Source organism: Malaclemys terrapin, chromosome 1 (genome assembly GCF_027887155.1).
Source record: "Malaclemys terrapin pileata isolate rMalTer1 chromosome 1, rMalTer1.hap1, whole genome shotgun sequence".
NCBI lineage: Eukaryota > Metazoa > Chordata > Testudines > Emydidae > Malaclemys > Malaclemys terrapin.
The window spans coordinates 64,521,963-64,535,599 of NC_071505.1; the positions used below are offsets into that span (position 1 = coordinate 64,521,963).

Genomic DNA, 13,637 nt, shown 5'->3' on the forward strand with positions numbered 1-13,637 from the left:
ACTTTAGTTCTAAACATCACTGGAGTGGGTGGGAGTAGGGAAGTGATATCCAGCCTGTTCTCGCCCCGAACTCACAGGTTCTGCAGCAGCCCTCCTTCTGGGCAGGGGTTTAGCAACATCTTCATCCCATCTCACCCCACCCCACCACCAAACTTGGCCCTGATACTGTCCCCAGGGAGCGTGGGGCTGCTCCATCCCCTGGGCTTTGTTCCCAAGGCAGCAGCTATGTGCGGCGCCCTCCCCTGCAGAGCCTCCTCCAGCCAGGTTCCACAGCCACTGAAGCCCCTGCAGTCAGGTTCCCTGGGGCTCCAGTGCACAATGCCCTAAGGCTTAAACACCCCCCCCCCCCCGCTGGAGCCAGAGCCAGGAGCGGGGCCGCAGCTCTGGGAAGGGGGGATGTGGACAGGGATAAGGGGGCTGAGACTGAGGCTGGGGCTACAGCTGGGGGCGAGGGTGAGGCCAGGAGTGGGGCCAAGGCCAGGGGCCAAGGCCAGCAGCCAGGATCCCACGCACAGGGCCAGGAGCGGAGCCCTGGACACAGGACCAGCACCCGGGGCCAGGACCAGGAGTGGAGCTGGGTGGCGCTCCCTCCTCCCGCCTTCCCACCCCCATGGGCTTGGCTGCACCCCATCCCTGCATGTTCCTCTGTGCCCCCCTGGGGGGCGCACTCCACACTTTGGGGATCTTTGCCCTTAGAGAAAAAAACACACTGTTGGGTTATGGAGTGTTACTGCACAAGGCAAGTTGTGGCCCTATGTGTCATTGGGTCAGTAAAAGTGATGTGTGAACATTAGTTACTGTGCAGCTTGGTGCTGCAAACTTATACCACCATGTATTTGCAAATACCAACATATATACTCTATACTATGGATTAAAATAATTTTGAATTCCTGATTAGTCTGCAGTGGGAATTTTTTAAAATATGTATATTCAGTTCTATTTCAGACTAGAGCTCTTCCTTAATTATACAGTATATGAAAGATTCATTGTAAATCCTTAGCCTCATTTTAATAATACTTATACTTAGGCTAAATTTACCTTGCACACCCAATCTCCCAGATCAGTAATTGTATTAATTTATTTATCATCTCTGCATTCCATGCTGTGATATGCTTTCTGTATTGCATCATTTCAGTGATAGTTAGCAGCATCTCAAAGAACACGCATGAGGAATAGGTAGATATTTTATCATTAACAATGGTATATGTTTATTAGACATCATGAAGTACCTTAAATTAACAGTAATGACAAACACTTAACATGTCTCATTTACATATATAACATTACACACCAGCAGTGTCTACATCTGTAACAAAGCACAAAAGTAAGCCTTAAAGACAAATGCCAGTGAGGTAATTAGAACCACTTGTGCTGAAACTAAAATCACTAGATATAGCGCTTTATCCCAAAGTATAAAGCAATGAGTGAAGTTCTAGCAAGGGCTAGGTCATCTGCCAGTGGTACTCTACCAATTTGTTGGTACTGCTACTGGAATGTATGGTCTTTGGGTGGGACTTTCAAAAGTGCTCCAGGTAGGCCTGAATTTGCTCCCACCATTGAGTCAGTGGGAACAGTTAGACCAACTCTGAGCACTCTTGGAAACCCCAGCCTTGATGATGTTATGGACCAAAACCACTTTTTCAGTGTGATACAATTACTGCCAGGCTGATTGCATAATCCTCTTTCTGATGATTTGCAGTGCTTTTTTGTTTTGATTAGCGTGCACAGTATGGTGGCATTTTCCTTGTGTCACTTTCCTTGACTTCTATTTGATGGTTTCTATGTAAGTCTGAATCCAGGGAAGGAGAATATCAAGTTCACTGATGGCTTTGTAGATGCCCTTTTCTCCAAGCTGTCAGTAAGAGAAAGGTGTTAGAAGCAGAAGTCAGTCATGTTTTCAAACAGTGCAACTTTGAAATCAACTATCAGGGCTTTACCTTATCAAACGTTTTCTTTATTTTTTTGACAGCCGTAGTTACTCTAGTGGTTGGAGCACATGGTAGCTGAAGGGACAAGAAGAAAATCAGAAGAACTTCTTGTAATGTGGAGTCTGGTGTAAGCAACTGATAATAAGTAAGAACAGAGCCCATCATATGGCCTCCTGATACAGATGTGTAAAGGTAGCAACATTTGGACCATACTTGCTGTTGTAAATGGGTGAGTTTATATAAGCTTTTGGAAGATATGTGAGCACACTCGGGAAAGCTGTAGAACATAAGACAGTGAAACTTGTACAATGGACCACTCACATTGGGAACCTCCTTCTTTTAAGAGACCTCTGCAAAGTAGTGAGTGCAATTCTGTTCCCTTACATGGTTACTTAAAATGGGTTTAAAGCTATTTACAAAGTTAATTTACGTTTCCATGTGGAATTTTTAATGATTGTTCTTCCCATTTTTAATGCTAATTAAGGGCCCAATTCTGCAATCTTTAACTGCAAACTTTCAATTCCCATTGAAGTCATTGGGAGTTTTGTCAGAATAAAACCTGACAACCATTTTCTCCTGTAACTAAATCTTGCAAGGAAGCCATAGATGTAGGTGTCAAGTAGTGGTAACCGATCAGCCACATGCGGATATCTGAAACATAGATTTATGTAATCACTAAAGGATCAAAATGAAGCTGGGTGTGGAGGGAAAGGGTTTATTTAGTCTAACCCATACTGTAAAAACTAAAGATTGGAATTCAGTAAGATACTGGTCCAGTACATTGCTTTTATCGTTCTGAATGTTTTTTATTTCCCTTCAGCAGCCTACGGTGCCTCCTGCAGTGACCTTCATGGCATCAATCAGCAGATGGGGCCCTAGAGCGCTGGCAGCAACATTAGAGAAAGAAAGCAAACATAAAGACTTGCTACCTTTGACTCTTCAGGAAAAACTGTCAAAACTGCTCATCTGCTTGAGTTAAAAAGTGGGCCTGCTCCAGGAGTAAGTTACTGCTCAACATAAGGAGGGCAAAATCAGGAGCTTTATTTAGACGGACGAAGGGCTGAGCAGCTGATGTCTGAACCTATGGTTCCAGGGAGCCTGTGTGATGCTTAGATCACTGAGCTATCCCTATTGAATTGGCTGTGATTCTTTGATTGAATTGGCATTTAGGGTCAGGGAATGTCCTTTATGCTGTGTCTGCACATCAGCTGGCACAATGGAACTCCAAACCTCACTGGCACCGCCAAGTGCTACCACAATACAAATAATAAGAACGTGGACTGATTAAATTGATGGCAAAGAAGGGAGTCCAGGTTTGGAATTTGTGTAGCAGAATAGAAGAGAAACTTAGGGGAGACTCACTCTCCCAAAGAGCACACACACAAAAAAAAGACCCCCGCACAAACATCACAGAGCTGCCAAAGCCAGGAGCACGAAGCCATTGACAATATCTTTTACTAGCAACGTTCATTTTAAAAGAAGTTTTCCAAGTGATTTGAAAATGATTTTAAAAATTGGGACATTCTAACTAAAGATCCCTACTACTCTCAACCCAGGTTAAAATCTTTTGTGATGTCATAGTCCCACTAATTCTCATTCCTTCTAGGAGTTCTCCTGCAAAAGAGGAAGTCAAGATCTGATATTTCTTATTAACAAATCAAGCAAAAAACTACTGAGATCTAGATTGACTTTAACCTTTATCAGAGGTGCCTTGGAAAGTGAAAATGTAAACAAAAGCTACTTTAGTGGATAATGCTATAATTTTTCTATACAAAATATTTAAACATTTCTTTTTAGACTTTTTAGGCAAATTAGTCATGATTCTTTATACTTTTAAACAGTGATACAGTATGCCACTGAACTAATGCATCCAAAAGAGACGACACTGAATTTATTTATTTAAATGACTGTTCATAGATTCATAGATTCCAAGGCCAGAAGGGATCATTGTGATCAGCTAATGTGACCCTCTGTGAAATACAGGCCATAGAACTGCCCCAAAATAATTTCTAGAGAATAATTCTGCCCCAAGTGTTCATACATATTATACACACTGTTCTTCCCACCTAATGGGAAAGTGAGCTCTCTGTATATTTAGGTGGATTACGTTTGGGCTGCGGTGTAAGATCTGCTAGTGAGTCTGAAATTAAATTGCAACAATTCAAATTATGCAATGCATTTGTTGGACTTGCGTGCACTATTCAAATGTAGGATAAAATTTTCAAAAGCTTTTAGTGACATAGGAGCCTAAATCCATTTCCAAGAGAGATTTAGGCACTGGAGAACACGTCTCATTGAAATAAATGGGAATGAGGGTTCTCAGTACCTAAGTCACTTTTCAAAGTGAGATTTGGTCTCTTAAATCACGTAGAGGCTTGTGAAAAATTTTCCCATAGCCTACTGGACAATGACTTGAGCTGATGGTGTAAGAATCAGAATGATAATATAGCGCACATTATTTGGCAATACCTTTACATCAGGAATATTTGGTCAAAAAATAGAAGTTTTTATATATAGTAAGGAATCCTATGTTAGTGACTGAGTCATCTTCTGGAGTACATGGGACTATACAAGATGCTTGTTTGATAATGAATTACTATTGTCTTAGTTGTCCAAAGAACTTGATTCCCAGAAGGTGGTACCATCATTGTGTGCCATCCTCCATAACCGGTATGTTGACATGGAAGAAATTCCTTCTTATGAGCATCTTATACAAAAGACATTCTTCCTTTTTATGTTTTATATCTTATCTAAAGGAGACAACAGATGTGCAAATAAGAGGATCATGAGTTTGCTAAGCCATTTGGGGATGAAGCACTATAGCAATCCAGGACTTTGTGTAAAGTATTCATTGGTTTTGTTCTTTGTCCACATTTTATGTTATTCTTATGTATAGTTTTGTATCATTGATTTAAAATCAGTATAGCGTTTATTTTTAAAAGTGCTATCAAAATGACAAAAATGAGAAATCTTGCCCTATAGTAAATTCTGAAAGCTAATGTTAATTTTTTTCTCAAATACCTGTTTTTTTCTAGTAAAAGAGAGGGGGATTTCTCTCTCCTATTAATATTTTTTCAGTACAGTTCCTGTCAATATCCAGAAATCTACACTCTAACATATTTAGATTTTTATCTAGTAAGCACTGGCTCTAAATGTACAATAAAACACAAAACCCAGTGTATCTTGTCTACATAGTTATACTGTACAGGATCCAAGTTATTTGTAGGTTAGAGTGTGCTACAGGTTGCAAAGAGTGCAATTATTTAGTAGTAATTGATATTCATAATTCAATCATTCCTGGTAGTTTGAGTTTCTTGGAATGGGTTGGTGCCTTTAATGGCATAATTGATTTTCAGAAAAAACAGTGGAATTTCTTTACATTTTAAATACAATATGGCAAACTGCACATGTGAAAGACATCAAATTATGGCACACTACATAATGGGTGTGCATGCATGTATGTATGAATGTAGTATTTATATATATATATTAAAATGCTATAACATACAAAAACCTAGGATGTCCTTAACTATAGAGTCTGAGTACTGGTGGAGTTTTTCCCATTGATATTTAATGTTTTCACATGGTACAAACATGTAGAATGTGTTTTAGTTGAGCTGTAATGTTGCAAGGGCTTCTCTATACCTGATTATTTTGTACTGCAAATATTTGTATGGAACTAACATCTACTTCTTATACATTTATTAATAGATATAATTAGATACATTTTGATTCTATAACTTGTGTCATACATTTCTCCCCTCTTTCATTCCTTATCTGTATATAAACAGCTAGTCATTTCCAGGGGTGCTGGAACAATTTGTACAGTGGGGGGTGCTGAGAGCCATTGAACCAAACTGTAAACCCTGTATATAATGGAAACCATGTCAAGCCTGGGGATGCAGCAGCACCCCCTGCACACCTAGTTCCAGCACCTATGGTCACTTATAATCAGAATCCTCTATTTGTGACACCTGACTGGCAATCTTGGAAGAGATTATGACATGGCAAGGGATTGTGATTTCAAATGAGAGAAATGCAGGTGGAAGGGATGAATTTCTAAGGACCAACAGTCCTGTTTTCATACAAATAAAACTCAGGAAAGTAAATAACAGAAATTTCATGATACAGTCAAAATTGTTTCAAAATATTTTGGGATTCTTGTCTTATTTTTCATGAAACGTGCAGCTGTTTCAAATGGAAATATTAGTTTTTTGCTGCATTAAAGAAGTGGGGGTAAGAATTAGGCACTCATTAAAGGTACTTTGCTGAAGTAGGAACGCATAGAAGGTATTATGCTCTGTGAGCATCTCTAGTTATTATAGAGGTCAGTGGAGATAGGAGTCTTCTGTGAGGGGAAAAAACCCTGTCTTCAGGCTTCCCTCACACAGAGTGTTTTCTGTGTCGGCACAAGACAACCTCCAGCTAATCTCCAGGAGATTGTGCCCTGCTGTGCTGGGGCATTGGCTGGAGTTCAGAGTCCCCCTCTTCCAGCCCTACCCTGTCCAACTGCAGCCTCAGTACTCAGGTTGTAGCTGCACCCTGGAAGCAGTAGATGGAGAGTGAGCAGCGCTAGCTTTCGGCATATGCTAAATGAGTGTACTAAAATTTTCCCCCGCCCAATTGGGAAGCCCCGGGAACGCACTCTGTGACTCTGAATCACCCCGCCTGCTAGAAGGATGATCTAGCTCTTTTCTGGTGCTCGGGATAGCCTGGCTCACTTCGCTTCAAAGAAGATACTCACACAGTTGCTTAGGTTCTCCTGCAGGGTCTGAAAGGTGCTAACTATGTACACCTTGTCACTTCCAATACCAAGGCCTCCAAAAACATTTTTCACGTAGAATGAGAGAAGCTGATCTCGAACGCTGCAATTTTTCTGAAAACAAAATAAGTCAGACATTAATTTGGTGTGAAACTGTGACGTCAAATTTGCCCTAAAATTTAAGTTTTATCATATTCAGCATTTATAAAACGCACAGGCAATAGGAATCCTTTCGTCAATTTCTTTATCGTCCCAGTGGACAGCCATTTGCTTTTATTTTTGTGAACAAATAAACATTACCCCAGGGGGGCTTGCAACCCAGACAGTGCAATATCGTGCTAACCCGAAAGCAAAATACACCAGAGACTGATCATTAACAAAAGAACAATCAATGAATCTAATATTTTCTGTCCTAAAATGCAAAACGTAGACATGTAGCAAATATAGTGAACCCTGTATTACATTATTTGGGCCAAATTATAGGTGTCCTTATGTGGATACTCTGGGAGGCAGGAGTCCAATTCTCCTTTCCAGTGCAATATAGGGGTGGGGAGATAAGGAATTCAAGGCAACTGTTTGGGATTCCTGAGTGCTATATGGGGCCCCTAGCCTTCCTGCCATAATACACACCCCTAGCAGGCTATATGTGGGCAGGTTGGGGGCATAACTGTGGTCTTGGCCCTCAGGTGAACTAGCTATCCCCTGGAAAGTACAACTGGGGAAGAGCACCTGCTATACTGTTTTCACTGGTGTAGCAAGTGTCTCTTTGAGCATGTGCTTCCCCCCGGCCCAAGCACCACTACTGGTCTTCCCAATTATCCTCCCAGATACTATTCCAGCCTCTACTTTATACCGGGACAAAGTGCCTCCAACTACTCCCACCTGGCACTTCAGTCACTCAGCCCTTCCCTTTCCCATTCCCGCCCCCTACACCCCAGTGCTGTGTGGCCTGTAAGAGAATCTTTTTCGTGTTAATAGGCCAATGTGTTATTCGTACCCTCAGAAGGGAGTTTTTCAATCTATAGTTCTCAGACTAATATTGTCCCTCGGAATTAGACACAAATCACCAAATTCTCTATCAGAAACCATTCCTTTTGATCAGCCACTCCCACCTCATTCAGAATGAAATATGATCAAAGTAAAGACGTGGAAAACAAAGAATCCAGATCTTACCATAAACAACTTTTTGGTTGTCTTTTTTAACAATCTTCTGTTCTTGATGAGATCTTTCTATAAAGAATAATGAATTAATATTAATATACATCTAACCTTCTCCTCCAGACCAGAAGGAGGAAAGATGGACTTTTTATTCTGTGTTTTTATAGCACCTAACACAATGGGGTCCTGGGCCATGGCTGGGACTCCTAGGTGCTATGGTAATACAAATAAGGTATTATAATAATAATTAATACATAGGACTAGAAGTCAGGAGATCTGAGTTCTGTTCCCAACTCTGCCACACACTTCCTCCCTGACCTTAGGAAAGTCACTTAACCTGTCTGTGCCCCCTCGTTTTACCCATCTTTAAAACTGGGATAACAACACTGTCCGATCTCACGGCTGTGTAGTGAGGATTAATTTATTAAAATTGCCAGGTGCTCAGATACTCTGATGCCACAGAAACATCTGTAAATAAGTAAAAATGAACATATAATCTTTCCAACCAATGGAATTAACTTACTGGAATAGATGCTTTGAAAGTAGTTGCCTTGACATATAGGTTCTCTGTCACTTTGGAGATCATTCCTTTTCGACAGCTGTTCTTGCCTGAGGATGCCTTTTTGCCTTCAGCAATGAAAAGACACAGTAGAACTAAAAGAAGACCAGACCTGAAAAGAGAATACAGTCTCATTCTCCCCACTCCTTCCTGCCTCTGGTATAGTCACAGCAACCTGTGGAATATAGCAAGACTGGTTAGATGACAAAGGTTAACCTAATTCTGTTAACCCTCAAAGCAGCTTCTGTGCTGAGATGTTCATATAGATAATTTATTGCTGATGTGTTGGTAGATCACTTTTGTTGCTCTATTTTTATACATCTTGCTCCACTTTCAGCTAGTTTGACCACACCATCTGTGACGTTTGTAAAAGACATCTCCATATTTACTGGCAATAAGAGCTAGGTTTCCAAGAAAGAAGAGCTTTGCTCTCACATTGAAAGGCTTCTTTCTTTTTCTTCAGTGGCCTACTGAAGAGAAAATGGTTAAATTGGTTAGCTTGGTTTTGTGACAAAAGCTAGTGGGTTTCTGAATATTTTCTCAAGTGTAAAGGATTTCTGCAAAGTGTGATGGTAGCTTTTTCCAAAACACATGCCATAGTTTTAAACTATTCTAAAAGCATTAGAAATCTAGTTATTCCCAAGGAAATGGACTAAGCTGGCATCACACCTGTGATCTTGTATTTTAAGGATTCTGTTTGAGCTAATGAATTCTTGCTGTAAGTACATTATGAAATAACCTATGTCATAATAGAGAAAACACCATTTATTTTAATTTTGAAGGTGTCGCTTTTTTGAAAATATGAAGGGGTGACAATGAACCACCATGAAAGATGTTGTTGTGGTGGGAGTCACATCATGGTGCTGTTCTGTGTAGTTTTCCCAGTTCTTTTTCTTAGCATGCGAGCACTGGTCAGTTGTTAAAAAAAGTTTGTATTTTTTGGGGAGCTGTGGTAGGTAGCATGGGAGTTTGTGCTCTGCCTTAATCTCTCTAATTAGAGTCACTTATGAAAAGCAGAATTGCTCCCTGGGAACGAAGCACTGGTGTTTGGATTGAGGTCCCAAAAAGACGGGATTGCCAATGTACAGTTTGTGACCACCTCGGTTCAAGGACTGGTGCTTGTAGAGTGAAGTAAAAAAGTTGCATTAAGAATATACCCAGAGGCTGTTGAACGGGAAATCTATTTGTAAGGTCTCAGAATCTGCTATAACTTGGCAGAGGGGTGACAGAATTGAAAGCATGATGGGTAAGATAGTTACTTCTACACAAAGAGCCAAATAGAGCAATGCCGATTTACACTAGCTTTGGATCTGGCCCAGAAACTTTAGGGTTTAGAACTGTCAGGTTCTGAGATGAAATTGGAACAATGGACCAAACTCATCTCTAGTGTAACTCCGTTAACTTTAATAAAGTTATAACAAGGATAAATTTAGTACTGCGTTAAAGTAAATAAAGTTAAACCAAAGATGAGAAGTTGTTACGCCTGGGATGAATTTGCCCCAGTAGTCCAGCTCCCCGATCTGGCTGAGCTGTGCTCAGTGTAAGGTCATGTGCCAGGAGAAAGTAGCTTTCAGCCACTTTTATAGATGCTTGGGCCAGTACAGTCCCTCCTGGAAGTTAGAATAGTCTCTACAACTACCCAACTGGGAGATCTTAACATTTTCTACCCCCATTTATGCTACTGGAGTGCCCCAAAGGGGTCTAAGCAGGCCAGAGAAAATGACTTAAAGTATATATGAGACCACTAAGGGCTTGTGTATGCTTAAAATGCTACAATGGCATAGCTGTACCACTGCAGGGGTTCAGTGTAGACACTACCAATGCTGATGGGAGGGAGTTTCCTGTTGGCTTAGGTAATCCATCTCCCTGAGAGGCGGTATCTAGGTCGATGGAAGAATTCTTCCGTCAACCTAGCCCTGTCTACATGGGGACTTAGGTCACCTTAACTACACTGCTTGGGGTGTGAATTTTAATTAAACTGACCTAATTTTCTAGCATAGACCAAGTCTTAGAGAGGTCATGAGATGCCACAGATTCCAGTATCCTCTGTAAATCTGAATGTCATCAGTGTACTTTTTTGTTCTCAACTTTACATTCTGATGTAGCCATCACCAGAATGTCCCAGGGTCTGGAAGAAATAAACCAAGGGATGACAAGTTTCTTCAAGTTTAACACACACAGAGCAGACATGCTGCTGGTAGGAAGAAGTAAACAGTGAAAGGAGCTGGCAAATAGACTCACTGGAATCTATACTGAGGGAATCTGACTATCCAATTAATAAGGTAACACGCAGCCTCTGAGTCAAGATGGACTCTTCTCTGCTTCTGGTAACCCCAGCTGTAACAGTGCTGAGGAATGTATTCAGGGAGAGTAATTCCATGCTCTAATAATAAGAATATAGGAGTAAGGATATATTACCGACCAACTGACCATGATGGCGATAGTGACTGTGAAATGCTCAGGGAGATTAGAGAGACTAGTAAAATAAAAAACTCAATAATAATAATGGGGGATTTCAACTATCCCTATATAGACTGGATACATGTCACCTCAGGATGGAATGCAGAGATAAAGTTTCTTGACACCTTAAATGACTGCTTCTTGGAGCAGCTAGTCCTGGAACCCACAAGAGGAGAGGCAATTCTTGATTTAGGCCTAAGTGGAGCACAGGATCTGGTCCAACAGGTGAATATAGTTGGACCCCTTGGTAATAGTGACCACAATATAAGTGACCATAATATAATTAAATTTATCATCACTGTTGGGGAAAACACCACAGCAGCCCAACACTGTAGCATTTAATTTCACAAAGGGGAACTACACAAAAATGAGGAGGTTAGTTAAACAGAAATTAAAAGGTACAGCGCCAAAAGTGAAATCCCTGCAAGCTGTATGGAAACATTTTAAAGACACATAAAGGCTCAACTTAAATGTATACCCCAAATTAAAAAACATAGTAAGAGAACTAAAACAGTGCCACCGTGGCTAAACAACAAAGTAAAAGAAGCAGTGAGAGGCAAAAACGCATCCTTTAAAAAGTGGAAGTTAAATCCTAGTGAGGAAAATAGAAAGAAGCATAAACTCTGGCAAATGAAGTGTAAAAATTTAATTAGGAAGGTCAAAAAAGAATTTGAAGAACAGCTAACCAAAGACTCAAAAAGTAATAGCAAAAAAAAATTAAGTACATCAGAAGCAGGAAGATTGCTAAACAACCAGTGGGGCCACAGGACGATCGAGATGCTAAAGGAGCATTCAAGAACGATAAGGCCATTGCAGAGAAACTAAATTAATTCTTTGCATCGATCTTCATGGCTGAGAATGTGAGGGAGATTCCCAAACCTGACCCATTCTTTTTTAGATGACAAATCTGAGGGATTGTCCCAGACTGAGGTGTCATTAGAGGAGGTTTTGGAACAAATTGATAAATTAAACAGTAATAAGTCACCAGAACCCGATGGTATTCACCCAAGAGTTCTGAAGGAACTCAAATGTGAAATTGCAGAACTACTAACTGTAGTCTGTAACTTGTCATTTAAATCAGCTTCTGTACCAAATGACTGGAGGATAGCTAATGTGACACCAATTTTTAAAAAGGGCTCCAGAGGTGATCTCAGCAATTACAGGCCAATAAGCCTGACTTCACTACCAGGCGAACTGGTTGAAACTATAGTGAAGAACAAAATTTTCGGACACATAGATTAACATAATTTGTTGGGGAAAAGTCAACATGGTTTTTGTAAAGGGAAATCATGCTACACCAATCTACTAGAATTCTTTGAGGGGGTCAATAAGCATATGCACAAGGGGGAACCAGTGAATATAGTGTATTTAGATTTTCAGAAAGCCTTTGACAAGGTCCCTCTCCAAAGGTTCTTAAGCAAAGTAAGCTGTCATGGAATAAGAGGAAAGATCCTCTTATGGATTGGTAACTGGTTAAAAGATAGGAAACAAAGGATAGGAATAAATGGTCACTTTTAAGAATGGAAAGAAGTAAATAGTGGTATCCCCCAGGGGTCTGTACTGGGACCAGTCCTATTCAACATATTCATAAATGATCTGGAAAAAGGGGTAAACAGTGAGGTGGCAAAATTTAATGTTGATAAATGCAAAGTAATACATATTGGAAAACATAATCCCAATGATAACTCAGTGGTTTGAGCATTGGCCTGCTAAACTCAGGGTTATGAGCTCAATCCTTGAGGGGGCCATTTAGGGATCTGGGGTAAAAATCTGTGAGGGATGGTACTTGGTTCTGCTGTGAAGGTAGGGGACTGAACTCAATGACATTTCAAGGTCCCTTCCAGTTCTATGAGATAGGTATATCTCCATATTATCTTATCTTTAACTATACATGTAAAATGATGGGGTCTAAATTAGCTGTTACCACCACTCAAGAAAAAAGATCTTGGAGACATTGTGGATAGTTCTCTGAAAACATCCACTCAATGTGCTGTGGCAGTCAAAAAGGTGAACAGAATGTTGGGAATCATTAAGAAAGAGATAGATAATAAGGCAGAAAATATCATATTGCCTCTATATAAATCCATGGGACACCCAGATCTTGAATACCGCATGCAAATGTCATTGCCCCGTCTCTAAAAAGATATAGTAGAATTGGAAAAAGTTCAGAAAAGGGCAACAAAAATGATTAGGGGTGTGGAACGGCTTCCGTATGAGAAGAGATTAATAAGACTGGGACTTTACAGCTTGGAAAAGAGATGACTAAGGGGGGATATGATTGAATATAAAATCGTGACTGGTGTGGAGAAAGTAAATAAGGAAGTGTTATTTACTTCTTCTCATAACACAAGAACTAGGGACCACCAAATGAAATTAATAGGCACTAGGTTTAAAACAAACAAAAGGAAGTATTTCTTCACCAACACATAGTCAATCTGTGGAACTCCTTGCCAGAGGATGTTGTGAAGGCCAAGACTATAACAGGGTTCAAAAAAGAACTAGATAATTTCATGGAGGATAGGTCCATCAATGGCTATTAGCCAGGATGGGCAGGGATGGTGTCCCTAGCCTCTGTTTGCCAGAAGCTGGTAATGAGTGACATGGAATGAATCACTTGATGATTTACCTGTTCATTCCCTCTGGGGCACCTGGCATTGGCCACTGTTGAAAGACAGGATACTGGGCTAGATGGACCTTTGGTCTGACCCAGTATGGTCAGTCTTATGTTCTTATGTTCTTCAATGGGATTACTCATGTGCTTAAAGTTACA

General features: G+C 40.5%; 1 protein-coding gene across 1 annotated transcript; it reads right to left on the reverse strand.

Annotated features, from left to right (window-relative positions):
* Positions 1 to 1,715: 1,715 nt before the first annotated feature.
* IL26 (interleukin 26) lies at positions 1,716 to 8,542 on the reverse strand. Its single transcript, XM_054016443.1, has 5 exons — positions 8,372 to 8,542; positions 7,864 to 7,920; positions 6,673 to 6,804; positions 1,938 to 2,003; positions 1,716 to 1,852 (listed from the first exon to the last, which is right to left on the reverse strand). The coding sequence occupies exons 1-5, from the start codon at positions 8,540 to 8,542 to the stop codon at positions 1,766 to 1,768; spliced, it is 513 nt and encodes a 170-aa protein (XP_053872418.1). The 3' UTR covers positions 1,716 to 1,765.
* Between the last annotated feature and the right edge of the window lie 5,095 nt (positions 8,543 to 13,637).